Here is a 23,242-nt window from a genome sequence, read left to right as displayed (position 1 = left end):
CTGTGCATAAATATCTTCATTTTTAGTCTAATTGCGTAGGTACTAAAGGAACATTGAACATTTTTTCTGATTTTGTGTGTTTTCGCAATAAAATAGCTGGTCTTAAGCAAACTTAGCCATAGCTAGTTGAAACTCTGCATAAATATCTTCATTTTTAATCTAATTGCGTAGGTACTAAAGGAACATTGAACATTTTTTCTGATTTTGTGTGACTACCCGGCGCCCCAAAGACTCCTGAGCCTCCATTATAATATTTTTTAAGGCTTTATTATATCTTTTCAGAACAAATTATTATTTTAGGGAATTATTTCGGTGAAACAGTTAGAGACATTTTAAAAGATGATTTTAGAAGAGGATTTGAGGGTGAAACTCTGTGGTCGTTATAATACTTAAGTTCCATTTGAACAGTGTTGTGAGGTCCCCTACCACAACCCCAAAGGGCTCCGATCCCCCCACCCCAACCCCGAAGGAAGCCCCCGGTCCTCAAAGGTTCTCTGGGCTCCCAAAGGGCCCCCGGCGCCCCAAAGGCACCTGAGTCCCCCATTATAATACTTTTTAAGGCTTTATTATATCTTTTCAGAACAAATTATTATTTTAGGGAATTATTTCGGTGTAACAGTTAGAACCATTTTAAAAGATGATTTAAAAGATGATTTTAGAAGAGGATTTGAGGGTGAAACTCTGTGGTCGTTATAATACACAAGTTCCATTTGAACAGTGTTGTAAGGTCCCCTACCACAACCCCAAAGGGCTCCGATCCCCCCCCACCCCAACCCCGAAGGAAGGCCCCGGTCCTCAAAGGTTCTCTGGGCTCCCAAAGGCCCCTCGGCGCCCCAATGGCTCCTGAGTCCCCCATTATAATACTTTTTAAGGCTTTATTATATCTTTTTAGAACAAATTATTATTTTAGGGAATTATTTCGGTGAAACAGTTAGAGACATTTTAAAAGATGATTTAATAGATGATTTTAGAAGAGGATTTGAGGGTGAAACTCGGTGGTCGTTATAATACACAAGGTCCATTTGAACAGTGTTGTGAGGTCCCCTACCACAACCCCAAAGGGCTCCGATACCCCCCCCCCCAACCCCAAGAACTCCCCCGGTCCACAAAGGGTGTCAGGGCTCCCAAAGGGCCCCCGGCGCCCCCAAAGCTCCTGAGCCCCCCTTATAAAACTTTTTAAGGCTTTATTATATCTTTTCAGAACAAATTATTATTTTAGGGAATTATTTCCGTGAAACAGTTAGAGACATTTTAAAAGATGATTTAAAAGATGATTTTAGAAGAGGATTTGAGGGTGAAACTCTGTGGTCGTTATAATACACAAGTTCCATTTGAACAGTGTTGTGAGGTCTCCTACCCCAACCCCAAAGGGTTCCCATCCCCCTACCCCGACCCTGAAGGAAGCCACCGGTCCTCAAAGGTCCCCCAAGCTCCAAAAAGGACCTCCCAGCCCTCAAGGGCCCCCTCAGACCCTCAAAGGCCCTCCCCGGGCTCCCGCCTTTCGTAGGTGAATGTTGTCTGAAACTTATGTTTTGGGGTGTATGGGTTGCTATTTTTGACTTTTCGGAGTTGAATTTCTTAGTCTTTCATAGGTATGTGTTGTCTGAAACCTATGATTTGGGATATGTGGGTTGCTATTTTTGACTTTTTAGAGCTGGATTTCATACCCTTTAGTAGGTGTCTGTTGTCAGAAAATTCTGATTTGGGATGTGTACTTTGATAGTTGGACATTTCAGAGATAGATTTTTTATTATTTCGTTGTTGTGTGTTGTCTGAAATATATGATTTGGGATGTGTGGGTTGCTATTTTTTGACTTTTCTGAGCTGGATTTCTTAGCCTTTCATAGGTGTGTGTTGTCTGAAACTTATGATTTGGGACGAGTGGTTTGCTATTTTTGACTTTTCAGAGCTCGATTTCTTAGTCTTTCGTTGGTGTGTTTTGTCTTAAAACTATGTTTCGGGATTTGTAATATTCTTTTTCGGGCGCTTATGAGCTAGATTTCACAGTCTTTCGTTGGTGTGTGTTGTTTGAAACCTATGACTTGTGAAGGATGGATTGCTATTCTTGACTCTTCTGAGCTGGTTTTCTTAGCGGTTCATAGGTGCCCCCCTCTCCCCCAGGGCCGTGGGTTAAGTTAGGTTAGCTAGTAAACATCAAACTTAGCCATAGCTAGTTGAAACTGTGCATAAATATCTTAATTTTTAGACTACTTGCGTGTGTAATAAAAGAACATTGAAAATTTTTTCTGATTTTGTGTGTTTTCACAATAAAATAGCTGGTCGTTAGAAAACTTACCCATAGCTCGTTGAAGATCTGCTTAACTATCTTCATTTTTAGCCTAATTGCGTAGGTACTAAAGGAACATTGAACATTTTTTCTGATTTTGTGTGTTTTTTGCAAGAAAATAGCTGGTCTTTAGCAAACTTAGCCATAGCTAGTTGAAACTCCGCATAAATATCTTAATTTTTAGCCTAATTGCGTAGCTACTAAAGGAACATTGACAATTTTTTTCTTATTTTGTTTGTTTTCGCAAGGAACTACCTGGTATTTCGAAAAATTAGCCATAGCTAGTTGAAACTCGGCATAATTATCTTAATTTTTAGCCTATTTGCGTAGGTACTAAAGGAACATTGAACATTTTTTCTGATTTTGTGTGTTTTCGCAAGAAAATAGCTGATCTTAAGCAAACTTAGCCATAGCTAGTTGAAACTCTGCATAAATATCTTCATTTTTAGCCTAATTGCGTAGCTACTAAAGGAACATTTTTGTTGTATCTATTGGTATCAATATTCCGTTTTTTAGAGTTTCGGTTACTATTGAGCCTTACGTGCCTGAAATCATGAATTAGAATATTTAGTTAGCTGTTTGGATTTTCAGACATAGTTTTTTAGATGTTCATGGGTGTTAGGTTCCTGGAGGGTCTTATGACTCCTCCCTCCAATGAATTCAGATGGTTTTAGGACTCATCCCCCTAGCCATAACTCCATTCAACCTTGAGCGAAGATATAAAAGTTTGATGAAGTATTTTTCTACTTAACAACTACATTAGTAGCTTCCAAGATGATAGGACTGTATGACATAGAATTTATCAGTTACCGAGAGTTCAATGACTCCTCCCCACAATGACTTCCAGGGGTTTTATGACTCCTCCCCACAATGAATTCAGATGGTTTTAGGACTCATCCCCCTAGCCATAACTCCATTCAACCTTGAGCGAAGATATAAAAGTTAGATGAAGTATTTATCTACTTAACAACTACATTAATAACTTCCAAGATGATAGGACTGTATGACACAGAATTTATCAGTTTGAAAAAATGATCTTGAGGTGTTATATTTGAATGTGCATTTTTATTATTGTCTATGGAACTCGAAGAAATTGACTGTTATCATTGGATAGTGAACTATAACATGTTTGAGTATGATAAAAGCTTGTGGAGTACTTCATTACGTCATGTAAACAGACTGGGATCCTACGATAGAGTGATTACACCACTTAATAATGCTGGTTGGGAACTGAGAAATGTTCAGGAGGAAGTCAGTGAAATTTGCAGCTTTTTCGGGGTTGAAGCGCTCTACGTAAAGGGCAATGTACCTACAGATAAAGTTTTAATTCAAAAGTGTGACCCTAGGATTCCACTTTTCAATCGAGAATAGTTAAAGTGCCCTAAATTTGAAGGGTGTTATCACCATCCTGCAAACAAGGTTAGGTTCTTCACAAAGTGGATAACCAAGAACATACCCGATCGTGATAAATACATAAGACATGGTGAAAACTATTCAATATCACGAGACCATCGTTTGTGGATGTTTAAGAGTGAATTCTAAGTACTATTTTTATGTAAACATTTGTTGATGTGTTTTTTTTTTCTCAAAAAAAAATATGTTAGTACGTTTAAGCAATAAATATCTTTAAGCTTAACCCGTCTTTATTCTTTAGAATAGTTCTATTGTAAGCAAGTAACAAACTCTTTCCTGAAGTCACCTCTTGGATACACAATGCAGAAACTTCTTTCTTGAATTCACCTGCTGGATAAACAAAGACATTTCGTTCAAGAAGTTATGACAAAATTTCAAGTAAGTAACAAATTCTTTATTGTTTTCACGACTTAGATACACGATGTAGAAATTTAATTCAAGAAATTATGGAAAAAATTCTCAGTAAGTAACAATTTCTTTCTTGAAGTCAACTCTTGGATACACAATACGGAAATTTCATTCAAGAAATTATGAAAATATTTGTAAGTAAGTAACAAACTCTTTATTGATTTCACCTCTTGGATATACAGTACAGATACTTCATTCAAGAAATTATGAAAAAATCGCAAGTAAGTAACTTTTTTTTCTCTTTCTCACAAACAATTTTCACTTAGCTACATGATGTAGAAATTTAATTCAAGAAATTATTAAAAAATTCTCAGTAAGTAACAATTTCTTTCTTGAAGTCAACTCATGGATACACAATATGAAAATTTCATTCAAGAAATTATAAAAAAATTGTAAGTAAGTATAAAATTCCTTCTTGAATTCAACTGTTGTATAAACAAAAAGACATTTCGTTCAAGAAATTATGACAAAATTCTAAGTAAGTAACAAACTCTTTATTGTTTTCACGAGTTAGATATACGATGTAGAAATTAAATTAAAGAAATTATTAAAAAATTCTAAGTAATTAACCATTTCATTATTGAAGTAAACTCTTTTATAATAAATAATTAAATTTAATTAAATAAATTATTAATATATTTTTAAGTAAGTAAAAAACTCTTTATTGTTTTCACCTCTTTGATATACAATACAGAAACTTCATTCAAGAAATTATGAAAAAATCGCAAGTAAGTAACTTTTTTTTTCTTTTTATCACAAACAATTTTCACTTAGCAAAATGATGTAGAAATTTAATTCAAGAAATTATGAAAAATTCTCATTAAGTAACAATTTCTTTCTTGAAATCAACTCTTTAATACACAATACGGAAATTTCATTGAAGAAGCTATGAAAAAATTTTAACTATATAGCAGATTCCTTTTTGAATTCACCTATTGAATAAACGCAAAGACGTCTCGTTTAAGAAGTTATGACAAAATTCGAAGCAAGTAACAAACTCTTTATTGTTTTCATGAGTTAGATGTACGATGTAGAAATTAAATTCAAGAAATTATGAAAAAATTCTCAGTGAGTAACGATTTCTTTCTTGAAGTCAACTCTTGGATACACAATACGGAAATTTCATCCAAGAAATTATGAAAATATTTGTAAGTAAGTAACAAACTCTTTATTGATTTCACCTCTTGGATATACAATACAGATACTTCATTCAAGAAATTATGAAAAAATCGCAAGTAAGTAACTTTTTTTCTCTCTTTATCACAAACAATTTTCACTTAGCTACACGATGTAGAAATTTAATTCAAGAAATTATGAAAAAATTCTTAGTAAGTAACAATTTCTTTCTTGAAGTCAACTCTTGGATACACAATACGGAAATTTCATTCAAGAAATTATAAAAATATTTTTAAGTAAGTAACAAGCTCTTTATTGATTTCACCTCTTGAATATACAGTACAGATACTTCGTTCAAGAAACGTGATTAAACACGTTTTGAAACTACATGCTATTTGCATGCCTTTCCTTGGCACCTTTCCAAACGAGCGGGGATTCCCAACTGGTTCCTACACATTGCAAAAAGTGAGCAGTACGAAAACTCCACGTTTTCAGCCAGACTGGTTTTTTAGACAACACCCATTTTTTTTTATTTCATTTTTTTAAGGTTAATTTAAACGAGGTTACGTGGCGCACGTAACCTCGTCTAAATTAACCTTAAAAAAATGAAATGAAGCTATGTCGACTTTGCATGTCTCTCTCACTATGTATGCGCCGTCGTGGTGTGTAACCAATCACCAATAAAGTTATTGTATATTGAGCAACCTCCGCTGTCTCTGATTGGTCCCTATAAATGGGTGTTGTCTAAAAAACCAGTCTGGCTGAAAACGTGGAGTTTTCGTACTGCTCACTTTTTGCAATGTGTAGGAACCAGTGGGGAATCCCCGCTCGTTTGGAAAGGTGCCAAGGAAAGGCAAGCAAATAGCATGTAGTTTCAAAACGTGTTTAATCACGTTTTTTGAATGAAGTATCTGTACTGTATATTCAAGAGGTGAAATCAATAAAGAGCTTGTTACTTACTTACAAATATTTTTATAATTTCTTGAATGAAATGTCCGTATTGTGTATCCAAGAGTGGACTTCAAGAAAGAAATTGTTATATATATATATATATATATATATATATATATATATATATATATATATATATATATATATATATATATATATATATATATATATATATATATATATATATATATATATATATATATATATATATTCTTACTGAGAATTTTTTCATAATTTCTTGAATTAAATTTCTACATCGTGTAGCTAAGTGAAAATTGTTTGTGATAAAGAGAAAAAAAAGTTACTTACTTGCGACTTTTTCATAATTTCTTGAATGAAGTATCTGTACTGTATATCCAAGAGGTGAAGTCAATATAGAGTTTGTTGCTTACTTACAAATATTTTCATAATTTCTTGAATGAAATTTCCGTATTGTGTATCCAAGAGTTGACTTCGAGAAATAAATGGTTACTTACTGAGAATTTTTTCATAATTTCATGAATTTAATTTCTAAATCGTATATCTAACTCGTGAAAACAATAAAGTTTGTTACTTACTTAGAATTTTGTCATAATTTCTTGAACGAAATGTCTTTTTGTTTATCCAGCAGGTGAATTCACGAAAGAATTTGCTACTTACTTACAATTTTTTCATAATTTCTTTAATGAAATTTCTGTATTGTGTATCCAAGAGTTGACTTCAAGAAAGAAATAGTTACTTACTGAGAATTTTTTCATAATTTCTTGAATTATAATTCCTACATCGTGTAGCTAAGTGAAAATTGTTTGCGATAAAGAGTAAAAAAGTTAATTACTTGGAATTTTTTCATAATTTCTTGAATGAAGTATCTGTACTGTATATCAAACAGGTGAAATCAATAAAGAGTTTGTTACTTATATACAAATATTTTCATAATTTCTTGAATGAAATTTCTGTATTGTGTATCCAAGAGTTGACTTCAAGAAAGAAATTGTTACTTACTGAGAATTTTTTCATAATTTCTTGAATTAAATTTATACATCATATATCTAACTCTTTAAAACAATAAAGAGTTTGCTACTTACTTAGAATTTTGTAATAAATTCTTGAATAAAATGTCTTTGTGTTTATCCAATGGGCGAAATCAAGATAGAATTTGCTACTGAATTACATTTTTCCATAATTTCTGGAATGAAATTTCTGTATTGTGAATCCAAGAGTTGACTTCAAGAAGAAAATTGTTACTTACTGAGAATTTTTTAATAATTTCTTGAATTAAATTTCTACATCATGTAGCTAAGTGAATTTTGTTTGTGATAAAGAGAAAAATAAGTTAGTTACTTGCGATTTTTTCATAATTTCTTGAATGAAGTATCTGTACTGTATATTCAAGAGGTGAAATCAATAAAGAGTTTGTTACTTACTTACAAATATTTTCATAATTTATTGAATGAAATTTCGGTATTGCGTATCCAAGAGTTGACTTCAAGAAAGAAATTGTTACTTACTGAGAATTTTTTTCATAATTTCCTGAATTAAATTTCTACATCGTGTATCTAAGTTGTGTAAACAATAAAGAGTTTGTTAATTACTTAGAATTTTGTCACAATTTCTTGAACGAAATGTCTTTGTTTATCCAGCAGGTGAATTCAAGAAAGAATTTGCTACTTACTTACAATTTGTTCATAATTTCTTTAATGAAATTTCTGTATTGTGTATCCAAGAGGTGACTTCAAGAATTAATTTGTTACTTACTTACTTAAAATTTTTTGATAGTTTCTTAAATGAAGTTTCTGCATTGTGCATCCAAGAGGTGACTTCAGAAAAGAGTTTGTTACTTGCTTACAATAGAACTATTCTAAAGAATAAAGACGGGTTAAGCTTAAAGATATTTATTGCTTAAACGTGTTAACAGATTTTTTTAGAAAAAAAAACACATCAACAAATGTTTACATAAAAATAGTACTTAGAGTTCACTCTTAAACATCCACAAACGATGGTCCCATGATATAGAATAGTTTTTACCATGTCTTAGGGATTTATCACGATCAGGTATGTTCTTAGGTATCCACTGTGTGAAGAACCTAACCTCGTTTTCAGGACGGTGATAACCCCCTTCAAATTTAGGACACTTAATCTCTTCTAGATTGAAAAGTGGAATCCTAGGGTCACACTTTTGAATTAAAACTTTATCTGTAGGTACATTGCCCTTTACGTAGAGCGCTTCAACCCCAAAAAAGCTGCAAATTTCACTGACTTCGTCCTGAGCATTTCTCAGTTCCCGACCAGCATTATTAAGTGGTGTATTCACTCTATCGTAGAATCCCAGTCTGTTTATATGACGTAATGTAGAACTCCACAAGCTTTTATCATACTCAAACATGTTATAGTTCACTATCCAATGATAACAGTCAATTTCTTCGAGTTCCATAGACAATAATAAAATGCACATTCAAATATAACACCACAAGATGATTTCTTCAAACTGATAAATTCTGTGTCATACAGTCCTATCATCTTGGAAGTTATTAATGTAGTGGTTAAGTAGAAAAATACTTCATCAAACTTTTATATCTTCGCTCAAGGTTGAATGGAGTTATGGCTAGATAGATGAGTCGTAAAACCATCTGAATTCATTATAGGGAGGATTCCTAAAACCCCTGAAAGTCATTGCGGGGAGGAGTTATTTAACTCTCGGTAACTGATAAATTCTGTGTCATACAGTCCTATCATCTTGGAAGTTATTAATGTAGTTGTTAAGTAGAAAAATACTTCATCAAATTTTTATATCTTCGCTCATGGTTGAATGGAGTTATGGCTAGGGGGATGAGTCCTAAAACCATCTGAATTCATTGGAGGGAGGAGTCATAAAACCCTCCAGGAACCTAACGCCCATGAACATCTAAAAAACTATGTCTGAAAACCCAAACAGCTAATTAAATATTCTAATTCATGATTTCAGGCACTTAAGGCTCAATAGTAACCGAAACTCTAAAAAACGGAATATTGATACCAATAGATACAACAAAAATGTTCCTTTAGTAGCTACGCAATTAGGCTAAAAATGAAGATATTTATGCAGAGTTTCAACTAGCTATGGCTAAGTTTGCTAAAGACCAGCTATTTTCTTGCGAAAACACACAAAGTCAGAAAAAAATGTTCAATGTTCCTTTAGTACCTACGCAATTAGGCTAAAAATTAAGATAATTATGCCGAGTTTCAACTAGCTATGGCTAAGTTTGCTAAATACCAGCTATTTTCTTGCGAAAACACAAAAAATTAGAAACACATTGTCAATGTTCCTTTAATGGCTACTTACTTATGCTAATAATGAAGATATTTAAGCTGATTTTAAACTAGCTACGGGTAAGTTTGCTAAAGACCAGCTATTTTCTTGCGAAAACACACAAAATCAGAAAAAAATTTCAATGTTCCTTTAGTACCTACTCAATTAGGCTAAAAATGAAGAAATTTATGTAGAGTTTCAACTAGCTATGGCTTAGTTTGATGTTTACTAGCTAACCTAACCTAAACCACGGCCCTGGTGGAGAGGGGGGCACCTTTGAACGGCTAAGAAAACTATCTCAGAAGAGTCAAGAATAGCAACCAATCCATCCCAAGTCATAGATTTCAAACAACACACACCAACGAAAGACTGTGAAATCTAGCTCATAAGCGACCGAAATAGTAATTTAAATAACCCAAATCATAGGTTTCAGACAACACACACCAACGGAAGACTAAGAAATCTAGCTCAGAAAAGTCAAAAATAGCAAACCACTCGTCCAAAATCATAAGTTTCAGACAACACACACCTATTAACGGGTAAGAAAACCATCTCAGAAAAGTCAAAAATAGCAACCAACACATCCCAAATCATAGGTTTCAGACAACACACACCAACGAAACACTAAGAAATCTAGCTCTGAAAAGTCCAACTAGCAAACTACACCTCCCAAATCATAATTTTCTGACAACACACACCTATGAAAGGGTAAGAAATACAGCTCAGAAAATTTAAAAATAGCAAACCACCTATCTCAAATCCTGGGTTTGAGACAACACATACCTATGAAAGACAAAAAGATCCAACTCCGGAAAGTCAAAAACAATAACCCTTACATTCTGAGACATAAGTTTCAGACAACAGTAACCCAAAAAAAACAGGAGCCTAGGGAGGGCTTTTGAGAGTCCGAGGGGGTCCTCGAGTTATAGGTGGTCCTTTGAGAGCTTCGGGGACCTTTGAGGACCTGTGGCTTCCTTCAGGGTTGGGGCAGGGGGATCGGAGCTCTTTGGGGTTGTGGTATGAGACCTCACAACACTGTTCAAATGGAACTTGTGTATTATAACGACCAAAGAGTCTCATCCTCAAATCCTCTTCTAAAATCATGTTTTAAATCATCTTTTAAAATGTCTCTAACTGTTTCACCGAAATAATTCCCTAAAATAATAATTTGTTCTGAAAAAATATAATAAAGCCTTAAAAAGTATTATAATGGAGGCTCAGGAGCTATTGGGATGCCGGGGGCCCTTTGGGAGCCCAGAGAACCTTTGAAGACCGGAGGTTACCTTCGGGGTTGGGGTGAGGGGATCGGAGCCCTTTGGGGTTGTGGTAGGGGACCTCACAACACTGTTCAAATGGAACTTGTGTATTATAACGACCACAGAGTTTCACCCTCAAATCCTCTTCTAAACTCATATATTAAATCATCTTTTAAAATGACTCTAACTGTTTCACCGAAATAATTCCCTAAAATAATAATATTTTCTGAAAAGATATAATAAAGCCTTAAAAAGTATAATAACGGGGGACTCAGGAGCAATTGGGGCGCCGGGGGCCCTTGGGAGCCCAGAGAACCTTTGAGGACCGGGGCCTTCCTTCGGGGTTGGGGTGGGGGGGTTGGGGGATTGGAGCCCTTTGGGGTTGTGGTAGGGGACCTCACAACACTGTTCAAATGGAACTTGTGTATTATAACGACCACAGAGTTTCACCCTCAAATCCTCTTCTAAAATCATCTTTTAAATCATCTTTTAAAATGTCTCTTACTGTGTCACCGAAATAATTCCCTAAAATAATAATTTGTTCTGAAAAGATGTAATAAAGCCTTAAAAAGTATTATAATGGGGGACTCAGGAGCCATTGGGGCACCGGGGGCCTTTTGGGAGCCCAGATAACCTTTGAGGCCCTGTGACTGCGTTGAGGTGGGGAGTGGGAGGGGCGGAACCCTTTGGGTTTCTGCTAGGGGACCTCACAACATTGTTCAATTGGAATTTATGTATTATACCAACCACAGAGTTTCACCCTAAAATCTTTTCTAAAATCCTCTTTTAAATTGACTCTAACTGTTTCACTGAGATAATTCCCTAAAATAATAATTTGTTCTGAAAATATATAATAAAGCCTTAAACAGTATTATAATGGAGGCTTAGGAGTCTTTGGGGCGCCGGGTGGTCACACAAAATCAGATAAAATGTCCTATGTTCCTTTAGTACCTACGCAATTATATTAAAAATGAAGATATTTATGTAGAGTTTCGACTAGCTATGGCTAAGTTTGCTAAATACCAGTTATTTTCTTGCAAAAACACACAAACTCAGAAAAAAGTTTCAATGTTCCCTTGGTACCTACGCAATTAGAATAAAAATGAAGATATTTATGCAAAGTTTCAACTAGCTATGGCTAAGTTTGCTAAAGACGAGATATTTTCTTGCGAAAACACTCAAAATCAGAAAAAATATTCAATGTTCCTTTAGTATCTACGCACTTAGACAAAAAATGAAGAGAGTTATGCAGAGTTTCAACTAGCTATGGCTAAGTTTGCTAAAGACCAGCTATTTTCTTGCGAAAACACACAAAATTAGAAAAAATATTCAATGTTCCTTTAGTACCTACGCAATTAGACTAAGTCATCGCCCAGTTAACACTAAGATGTAAATTGGGTAACCCTCTCGCAATAACAAAAGGCTTAGCAGTGATTACATCTCATTGTCGGCGACAATTCAATCAGATCAGAGTTGTGCAAATGGAATACCTTTTTCGCAAATTGAGTTAGCTTCTATTTCATAGACAAAATATTTGAATTCCTTTTATTCAAATCACCTATCAAGTTATCAAAAAATATTTGAACTAGAAGTTATAGGCAATACCTGTTTAGAAAAAACTAGAATAGTGTCATAATTTCACTTTATCAACTCTCAAATTCTATACCCACCAGAAACCTGTCTGGTTGGCCTAGAAACATGTCTGGTTGGCCCGGAATGTGAGGGAGCTCTGAATCTCTTTGAAATGGCGTATACAAGGTCCAGAATAACACAGAAAGGAACATAAAGTAGTAGAAGTATAATGCCATGTGAAAGGATACTCACTCTCTTTTAAAAGGTGTATACAAGGTCCAGAATAACACAGAAAGGAACATAAAGTAGTAGAATAACATAGAAATTGCTATAGGAGTGGTAGAAATAGTACCTTGGTTACTACTTATATAAGTTTTTTCTTCGTTCTTTAAAAAAAAACACCTTGATAATAAGCTCACTTTTGAAAATTAGCTAAAATTTAGCTTAATTTTTATCCTGACAAATATTTTTAAAACAAAGTAGGCTACTATCGTATTTTATTGTCAAATCAATAGCGCGCTGTTATTTATATGTGCACAGTTTCTATAACAAGTAACTGTTTTTGATGCAATGACAGACAAGATGGCTTCAAATCTCATAAAAAGAAAAAGCAAAAGATAGAAAAGACATAAGTCCATGAAAATGTGTAAATATTTTTTTAGATTACGAAAAAAATATGCATACAGTCCGTAGATTTTGGCTGCACTCCAAGAAACATTTTTCTTAAATATCTTGTACAAAACTGATGTTTTTTTATTGTTTTTTTTTTCAGAGATTCTTGCTGGAAGAAATAGTTGGATAAAATAAGTTAAATTGTATTGAAAGCCAAAAAGAAGGCCAAGTACCCAAATCGTCACAGATCAAATAAAAGAACAAGAGTGATCTTAATTACGTTCAAGCAGACGTGTTAGACTCCTTCTCACTCTTCAAGCCTTGTGTGGTAGCACAGTGGATTGATGCTTTGCTTGGCAGTACGGGGCCCGGGGATCAATCCCTGCTGCAGCAAGATCGGTAGACAGGCTTGGTCCTTGTCCAAGTAAAAAAAAAAAATCCAGCGACAAAACATTGATTCAACACCCTATGTGGCAATATTGGCTCTAGACGATCTTTTTTATACTACTCCTGTGAATTGTGGTGGCATACTCTTTACGTTTTTTAATGTCTAATGTCGACAGATGATGTCATGGTTGATTGATTTGTCACGAAAGGGGAATTAATTTTTTGTTTCTAAGGGGAATTATTGATTCACGAAAGAGGAATTAATTTGTTGTTTCTTAGGGGAATTATTGATTCACGAAAGGGTTTCCAAGTAATTTCAAATGTGACAGCGCAGGGATGCCAAAAACAAAAGGAACACGCAGAAATTACGTTTAGGGGTTATTTGGGCGAAACCGTCTTAGACATTTTAGGGAATTATTTCGGTGAAACAGTTAGACATTTTAAAAGATGATTTTAAAATAGGTTTTAGAAGAGAATTTGAGGGTGAAACTCTGTGGTCGTTATAATACACAAGTTCCATTTGAACAGTGTCGTGAGGTCCTCTACCCCAACCCCAAAGGGTCCTCATACCCCACGCCAACCCCGAAGGAAGCCCCCCGGTCCTCAAAGGTCCCCCGGGCTCCCAAAGGGCCCCAGGACCCCCAAAGGACCCTGAGCCCCCATTTTTAATACTTTTTTAAGGCTTTATTATATGTTTTAGAACAAGTTATTTTCTTAATGTCCATCCTAAACCCATTTCACAAGTTGATACTTTACAGCTTTTTGAATGCTCCAACACCAAGCAATACTTTTCAAAGGCATTTCAGAACCAGTTCTTTTCTTAATGTCCTTCCTAAACCCATTTTACAAGTTGAAGTATCCTTCCTTTTCACCCACAACTTTACTTTACAGCTTTTTGAATGCTCCAACACAAAGCAATACTCTTGAAAGGGCATTTCAGAGCAAGTTCCTTTCTTAATGTCCCTCCTAAACCCATTTTACAAGTTGAAGCATCCTTCCTTTTCACACACAACTTTACTTTACAGCTTTTTTGAATGCCCAACACCATGCAATCCTCTTCAAAGGGCATTTTAGAACAAGTTCTTTTCTTAATGTCCTTCCTAAACCCATTTAAACAAGTTGAAGTACCCATCCTTTACACCCACAGCTTTACTTTACAGGTTTTTGGATACCTCAACACCAAGAAATACTTTTCAAAGGGCATTTCAGAACCAGTTCTTTTCATAATGTCCCTCCTAAACCCATTTTACAAATTGAAGTACCCATCCTTTACACCCACAACTTTACAGCTTTTTGGATACCTCAACACCAAGAAATACTTTTCAAAAGACAATTCAGACCAAGTTCCTTTCTTAATGTCCCTCCTAAACCTATTTTACAAGTTGAAGCATCCTTCCTTTTCACTCACAACTTTACTTTACATCTTTTTGGATACCTCAACACCAAGAAATACTTTTCAAAAGACATTTCAGAGCAAGTTCCTTTCTTAATGTCTATCCTAAACCCATTTTACAAGTTGAAGCATCCTTCCTTTTCACCCACAACTTTACTTTACAGCTTTTTGGATACCTCAACACCCAAGAAATACTTTTCAAAGGACATTTCAAAGCAAGTTCCTTTAAGGATAGGTACTTCAAGTTGTAAAATGGGTTTAGGATGGACATTAGGAAAATAACTTGTTCTGAAAAGATCTAATAAAGCCTTAAAAAAGTATTAAAAATGGGGGCTCAGGGGCCTTTGGGGGTCCGGGGGCCCTTTGGGAGCCTGGGGGACCTTTGAGGACCGGGGGTCTTCCTTCGGGGTTGGGGTGGGGTATGAGGACCCTTTGGGGTTGGGGTAGAGGACCTCATGAGACTGTTCAAATGGAACTTGTGTATTATAACGACCACAGAGTTTCACCCTCAAATCCTCTTCTAAAACCTATTCTAAAATCATCTTTTAAAATGTCTCTAACTGTTTCGCCGAAATAATTCCCTAAAATGTCTAAGACGGTTTCGCCCAAATAACCCCTAAACGTAAGTAACCCCTAAACGTAATTTTTGCGTGTTCCTTTTGTTTTTGACATCCCTGCGCTGTCACATTTCAAATTACTTGGAAACCCTTTCGTGAATCAATAATTCCCCTTAGAAACAACAAATTTATTCCCCTGTCGTGAATCAATAATTCCCCTTAGAAACAACAAATTAAGTCCCCTTTCATGACAAATCAATCAACCATGATATCATCTGTCAGACATTAAAAAACTTCGCTCCGGAAACAATTCTTCTGATCGAACTCCAAAGATATTAATAAACTTTGCCCCGGAAACATTTCTTCTGGTCGAACTCCAAAGATATTAATAAACTTTGTTTCGGAAACAATTCTCTTGGAAATTTTATTTGATGTTTTTCTCGGATGTCAACATCAATTTATGTCTGTTTTTTCATTCTCACTGACAAAAACCATAACAACAACGACAAAACAAGATCTTGAAAGAAGAGGTCATTGACTCCGGTACCCGTTAGACTCAAAAATCCAGAAAACATTCATAAAAGTGAGAAAATTCCTTTTTTTCCATTCCCATTGACAAAAACCATAAAAAAGACATAAATTACTATTGACATCCATAAAAAACTTCAAATAAATTGACCAGCACACAAAACTGTCCAAGAAACATCCATAAATGTGAGAAAATTCCTGTTTTACCATTCTCACTGACAAAAACCATAAAACAGACATGAATTGCTGTTGACATCCATGAAAAACATCAAATAAATTGACCAACACACATAACCTTCCATGAAACATCTATAAATGTGAGAAAATTCCTGTTTTTCGATTCTCACTGACAAAAACCATCTCCCTAGGGACTCTATGCCCATATATGGACTCCCGTCACGAGTCAATAAGGCATCTCTACTAAAATCTAGTAAACTTATAACGTTAAGTTTTAAATTATAATGTAAAACTTCGATCAGTTGTGTATCTTTCATACATTCGCTAGATAATTCGATTTGGTACAGTAATTGGACTCTTTCTGCTTGTCAATCTCTGACTAAGGACTGGGCTGAAGTCTTAAGTAAGTGTTTGTTTGAATTGATTTTTTGCTCAAAAACATCTAAAAACAGTCAATCTTCAGTTTGCTGAAGTTTCTATTAGATTTTGCGAAGCTAGGAATAAATCAGTATGTCTTGAAGTTCTATTCCCAAAATTAATTAGAAGTTGATTTAATCAATTTAGCTTCTAAATAACTCCGTAATCGTAGATGAGAGTCTTTTCCTTTGACAGAGAAAAGAGACACCTCTACAGCTGGCGGCCGAATCTGGGCAGCTTGAAGTATGTAGACTCCTTTTGGAACTTGGCTCCAATCCGGAAGCAACTGATGACACAGGACAAAGATCATTACACCGCGCAGCTCAGAAAAACCATTCTGGTGTATTGGCACTATTTTTACAGTATCAACCGAGTTTGGCAGGCTCGGCAAATAAGGTATGAATTTTTTTTAAATAGGAAACGGAGTAGCTCTGTCTAATTAAAGACAAAGTGACCTCCGTGTTTTTTTTTACTAGGCTACTTTCTACGAATGGCGGTAGATACGAGGGGTGTTCAAAAAATTCGTAGAACTGCATACAAAACTTTATTTCATAAAAACAAAACCATCACTACTTTTCAATATAGTCTTCCCTAACTTCAACGCACTTAGACCACCGATGCTCAAGTGCCGAAATTCCAGCTTGGAATAAGTCTTGTGACTGGGAATTGAGCCACTGATCCACGACGGATATCAGCTCCTCATCGTCACCAAAACACTTTCCATGAAGGTCGGACTTCATGGCACGAAACAGGTGGAAGTCGCTTGGGGCCATATCCAAACTGTAGTGTGGATGAGCCAACTGTTCAAAGCCCATCTGATTGATTATGGCTTGTGTCACCCGGCTCTTGTGCACTGGCGCACTGTCATAAGGAAGGAGAACACCACGAGTCAGTATTCCTCACCTCTTCGTCTTGATTGCCTTGCGCAACCTAACCATCAGATCCCAGTAATAGGCACCAGTGATGGTAGACCTTCTGGGCAAGTAGTCGATTAGCAGGAGACCTTTCGAATCCCAGAAGACTGATGCCATCACCTTGCCTGCAGAGGACTGGGTCCGAAACTTCCTTGGAGGCGGCGAGTCACTGTATTTCCACTACTTGGAGGCGATTTTGCTCTCGGGGTCCCAGTGGTGTACCCAGGTATCGTCTTCAGTCACAAGTCGCAAATGGAAGTCTTCTGTGTCTCTCCTGTAGAGCTCGAGAAGTTGTGAGCTGAGCTGCATCTGCTGCTGTCGATCTTGCACTTGAAGATTTCGAGGCACCCGTCTGGCAGACACTCTGGAAAGATGAAGATGGTCGTGAAGAATGTTGAAAACGCTCCCTTCAGAAATGCCAACTTTGGTTGCAACTTCTTTGACCTTTAAACGACGATCAGCCATGACAAGGTCTTCCACACGCTGTATGACCTCCAGGGTCGTCACTTCCAAAGGTCGTTTTCTAGGGATTGACGGCCCCGCTTGAACTCTGTTGCCCATTTGGCGACCGTGGAATACTTGGGAGCATCTTGCTGGTACACCTTGGCCAACCGATCTGTGATTTCTCTAGCCGAAGAACCTTCTTTGACAAAGACTTTGATCACTGCTCTCTACTCGATCAGTGACGAATCCATTTCTACAGTGATTCAATGACTTTGCAGTCTTCTTATACCTGAAAGGACAAAGCAAATGAACAGTTTTCAGGCTGTGAATATCACTTACCTAGATAAGCATGCGTGCAGGGTTAGAACTTATTTCGTCATTTCTAAGTGTTCCGTTCTACGAACTTATTGAACGTCCCTCGTACATCAAATATAGCTAAGCATATGAAGTTGAAACTTTCGGGGAAAACTGAATACAAAGAGACTATTTGCATCCTAGTTGTCATCATGGTGCACCTGCAATATTTCAGAAATTTGTATGCGAATGGATTTAAAATTTTTAGAAAATATTGAGGGAAATGTTGAACAAAGTTAAAAGACACTGCTTATAAATAACAGTTCAAAAAAGGGTTTATCCTTATTTGAACTGTTATTTGTATGTCATGGAAAGGCAGTGTGGTCTTTGACAATACCTAAGACACCACTTGTATCCTGGTTGTCAAGATGTTGCAAATGCAATATCTTAGGAGCGGAACTTTTAAAATGTTGAAGGAGATGTAAAACTAAATCAAAAGAGACATTATGTGAATCCAGCCTGTCTAAATAATATATTTCCAAAGGTAAGGCTAATAATGATAAAGGGCGTATACGTTATACCGGGTTTCAGATTAACTTGCAACTTTTGAAGATCATTCTTTTGGTCAACTGCTTATAAATAACAGTTCAAAAAGGGGTTTATCCTTATTTGAACTGTGATTTGTACGTCATGGAAAGGCAGTGTGGTCTTCGAAAATACCTAAGACACCACTTGTATCCTGGTTGTCAAAATGGTGCAAATACAATATCTCAGGAGCGGAACTTCACATTAGTTAAGTTTCAGTTGAGTTTCACATTAACTTGAAACTTTCTAAAATGTTGAAGGAGATGTTAAACTAAATTAAAAGAGACATTATGTGAATCCAGGTTGTCTAAATAGTGTGTTTCAAAAGGTGCGACTAATAATAGGCAGCGCGCTAGCGCTGCCTAAGTAAAGAACGATGTGGCCACAATGTGTGTTTTTTTTCTTCTTTCTTCGACAGGCACTTCCTATCGAAGGAGTTGTCGTAGAAACTTCAAAAAGGGCACATTCGATTAGAAATTGGGGTGGCTAGTGCCCTTTTTAATAGTCGAAAGTGATTGGAGGGCAACTAGCCCCCTCCCACGCCCATCATTCCCCCAAATACATCCAACGAAAATTTTGAAATAGCCATTTTGTTCAGCGTAGTTGATTTTCAGATAGAAAATATCTTTTTGAGGAGGACACTCCACCACAACCCTTGGGGCAAGGGTTATAAGTTATGCCCTGAGGGCATATAAGAACAACGTTGGCACAATTTACCATATATTATTTTTTTTACTTTAGAGCAGGGCACTTCATATGGAAGGGGTCGTCGTAGAGACTTCAAAAGGGGCTCATTCGATTGGAAATCGAGAGTTCTAGGGCTCTTTTTAATTGTCGAAAGTGACTGTAGGGCAACTAGACCCCCACCCACGCCCATCATTCCCCCAAACACATCCAATCAAAATTTCTAGATAGCCATTTTGTTCAGCGTAGTTGATTTCCACATATAAAATGTGTTTTTGAGAAGGACACTCTCCCACAACCCTCCGGGCAAGGTTTTTAAGTTATGCCCTGGGGGCTTAAAAGGTTTTTATAGAGGGCGCTGTCGTAGAAACTTCTAAAAAGGCGCATTCAATTGGAAATTCAAAGGGCTAGTGCCCTATTTAATAGTCGAAAGTGAGTGGAGGGCTACTAGGTCCCCCCCACGCCCATCAATCCCCCAAACACATCCAATAAAAATTTTGAGATCGCCATTTTTTTCAGCGTAATTGATTTCCAGATAGAAGATATATTTTTGAGGAGGACACTCCCCCACAACCCTCAGGGCAAGGGGTTTAAGTTATGCCCTGGGGGCATATAAGGTTTTTATAGAAGGCATTGTCGTAGTAACTTCAAAAGGGGTTCAATTAGATTGGAAATTCAAAGGGCTAGTGCCCTTTTTAATAGTCGAAAGTGATTGGAGGGCAACTGGTCCCTCCCACGTCCATCATTCCCCCAAACACATCCAATCAAAATTTTTAGACGGCCATTTTATTCAACGTAGTTGAAAGTTTTGGAAACTAGGTCTTTAAGGATGACAACCTCTCCCCCCACACCCCTCAGGGCAAGGGTTGTAAGTTATGCCCTGGGGGCATATAAAGTTTTTATTGAAAGCGTTGTCGTAGAAACTTCAAAAGGGCTCATTCAATTGGAAATTGAAAAAGGCTAGTGCCTTTTTTAATAGTTGAAAGTGATTGGATATTGACTAACTCCCCTCTCATGCCCACCATTTTCTCAAACACATCGAATTAAAATTTTGAGATATCCATTTTGTTCAACGTAGTTGAAAGTTCTGAAATTTTTGTCTTTTAGGATAATAAACCCCTCAGGGCCCTCAGTGCAAGGGTTGTAAGCTATGCCCTGGGGCATATAAAGTTTTTATCGAAAGCGTTGTCGTAGAAACTTCAAAAGGGCTCATTATATTGGAAATTGAAAGGGTTGGTACCTTTTTTAACAGTTGAAAGTGATTGGATAGCGACTAACGCCCCTCTCATGCCCATCATTTTCCAGAACACATCCAATCAAAATTTTGAGATATCCATATTGTTCAACGTAGTTGGACGTTCTGGAAATTAGGTCTTTTAGGATGATAACTGCCTCAAAGCCCTCAGTGCATGGTTTGTAAGTTATACCCTGGGGGCATATAAGGTTTATATAGAAAGATGTTGTATAAATCATAGGCAGCGCGATCGCGCTGCCTAAGTAAAGAACGGGGACACTCGAGAACGAGACAAGAACCGGGGACTCAGTAAAGAGGAGGAAACTCCTCCACAACCCTCAGGGCAAGGGTTTTAAGTTTATGCCCTGAGGTATATAAGAACGATGTTGGCACAATGTATTATTTATTAATTTTTTCCTTTAGAGCAGGGCACTTCGTAACGAAGAAGTTGTCGTAGAAACTTCGAAAAGCGCTCATTCGATTGAAAATTGGAGTGGCTTCTGTCCTTTTTAATATTCAAAGTGATTGGAAGGCGACGAACACCCCTTCCACGCCCACCATTTCCCGATACACATCCAATCAAAATTTTGAGATAGCCATTTTGTTCAGCGTAGTTGATTTCAAGATAGAAATTATGTTCTTGAGGACAGTCCCCCACAACCCTTAGGGCAGGGGTTGTAAGTTTTGCCCTGGGGGTATATAAGGTTTTTTATAGATAGCATTTTTGTAGAAACTTTAAAAAAGACTTTGTCGAGTGGACATTGAGTAGGCTAGTGCCCTTTTAAACAATCAAAAGGAATAAGACCGCACCTATTACAGATCCCACGGCCACTTTTTTCCCAAACGTGTCTAATCAAAATTTTGAGATCGCCGTTTTATTCAACGTAGTTTTAAGTTCTGGAAATTAGGCCTTTGACGATAACCAACTCTACCCTCCCCCCAAGCCCTCAGGGCAAGGGTTTTAAATTATGCCCTGGGGCGTATAAGGTTTTTATTGAAAGCGTAGAAACTTCAAAAGGGCTCATTCAATTGGAAATTGAAAGGGCTAGTGCCCTTTTTAATAATTGAAAGTGATTGGAGAGCGACTTACGCCCCTCTCATGCCCACTATTTTCCCAAACACATCCAATAAAGATTTTGAGACAGCCATTTTGTTCCACGTAGTTCAAAGTTCAGGAAATTATATCTTTGAGCAGGACACTCCCCCCACATTCTTCAGGGCAAGGGTTATAAGTTATGCTCTGGGGGTATTTTTAAAAGGTATAGGTTGTTACAAATTGCCGAAAAATTTTCTCCACTATGCAAATAGCAGGCCAAACTATAAAGTCTTAAAAAACGAAAAGATTTAAAGAGTTATTGTTTTTTTCGCTGAAAAGACTATGTCAATATAAAACGTAAAGAATTTAATTAAAAAAAAATTTCCACAAAATAGGTTTTTCAAAGAAAGGTAAAGAACTCCATTAAACAAAAAATGAGCAAAAATTAAATCAAATAATCTACCAAACGTGAAACAACCACAAATCAGCATCGATAAATAAATGAAACCCAAAACGAACAGAAATTACAATAAATAGCCTAGTCAAACTCAAAACGAGCAGAAATTAACATAAGTTGGGCGTAAAACCCCTATGCCTTCCCAAGGCCAGAACAAAATTTGCACTTTACTGAAAAAATACAAATGAATGTGCATTGTCAGTTTAATATACATATACTGATATTTAGTAATCGAAATGTTAATATTATTTGATTTATTAAAGTTATAAAAGTAAAAAAATTATATTTTTTCAGTAAAGTGCAAATTTTGTTCTGGCCTTGGGAAGGCATAGGGGTTTTGCCCCCAACCTATGTTAATTTCTGCTCGTTTTGAGTTTGACTCGGTTATTTATTGTAATTTCTGTTCGTTTTGGGTTTCATTTATTTATCGATGCTGATTTGTGTTGTTTCACGCTTGGTAGATTATTTGATTTTATTTTTGCTCATTTTTTTGTTTAATGGAGTTCTTTACTTTTCTTTGAAAAACTTATTTTCTGGAAAAAAGTTTCTTTTTTTAATTAATAATGATAAAGAGCGTATACCTTATACTGGGTTTCAGATTAACTTGCAACTTTCGAAGATCATACTTTTGGTCAAGAGCATCGTACGCTTAGTTGGGATTTGGGGCTGAAAACGGGGCTAAAACTCATTTTAACCCTAAATGTAAGGAAATTTTGGAAACTAGCCCGAAACCCCACATAAATGATACCATTTCGAAATTGAAACTGTTCAGTTGGATACTGGATAGCCGGAAACTTTGTAAAATAGAATTACAGGCTTCCAACTTGAGCAACAAAGAAAATCATTTTTTGCTCTGGAAGCAGCGATATGTCTCTTTTTCTTTCTTTTTTACATGAATACATGAATTTTTTCTAACAAGACACGCCTACATTTTGAATAATTGCTTCTACAGGATAGGGTGTCATAACTTAGTGATTTTCTTACCTAATCCCTGTAATGTTGTCATATTCACTTTTTCTAATGGCGTCATATCGGGTAGTCAATATATAGTCAAGCTAAAACTTCTTTTTTGCTAATTTTTTAGTTCGGGTTATTTTTATAACAATTTACTGCCTAGAAAATGTGGCGTCTATGCGCAGACAGTACAGTACTACCAGAAAAAAAACAGTACTTTTGGCTAGAATACCCCAGGAGGAAATTCCCTACAATAAAGCACTTGTTTTATTGTAGAATAAAACAAGTACAAATAAACATA

General features: G+C 36.2%; 1 protein-coding gene across 2 annotated transcripts in view; it reads left to right on the top strand.

The window, feature by feature from the left end:
- nompC (no mechanoreceptor potential C) overlaps positions 1-23,242 on the top strand; it is a 502,015-nt gene that overhangs the window by 242,399 nt on the left and 236,374 nt on the right. For both annotated transcript variants that reach the window (XM_089102713.1, XM_089102710.1), the window contains exon 14: positions 16,535-16,735. In XM_089102713.1, the coding sequence (XP_088958839.1) occupies positions 16,535-16,735 (201 nt within the window). The remainder of the gene's footprint in view (positions 1-16,534; positions 16,736-23,242) is intronic.

Source organism: Artemia sp. Qi Xiang Cuo, chromosome 2, assembly GCF_049724085.1.
Source record: "Artemia sp. Qi Xiang Cuo chromosome 2, ASM4972408v1, whole genome shotgun sequence".
NCBI lineage: Eukaryota > Metazoa > Arthropoda > Branchiopoda > Anostraca > Artemiidae > Artemia > Artemia sp. Qi Xiang Cuo.
This window is presented reverse-complemented; position numbering and strand designations above follow the sequence as displayed.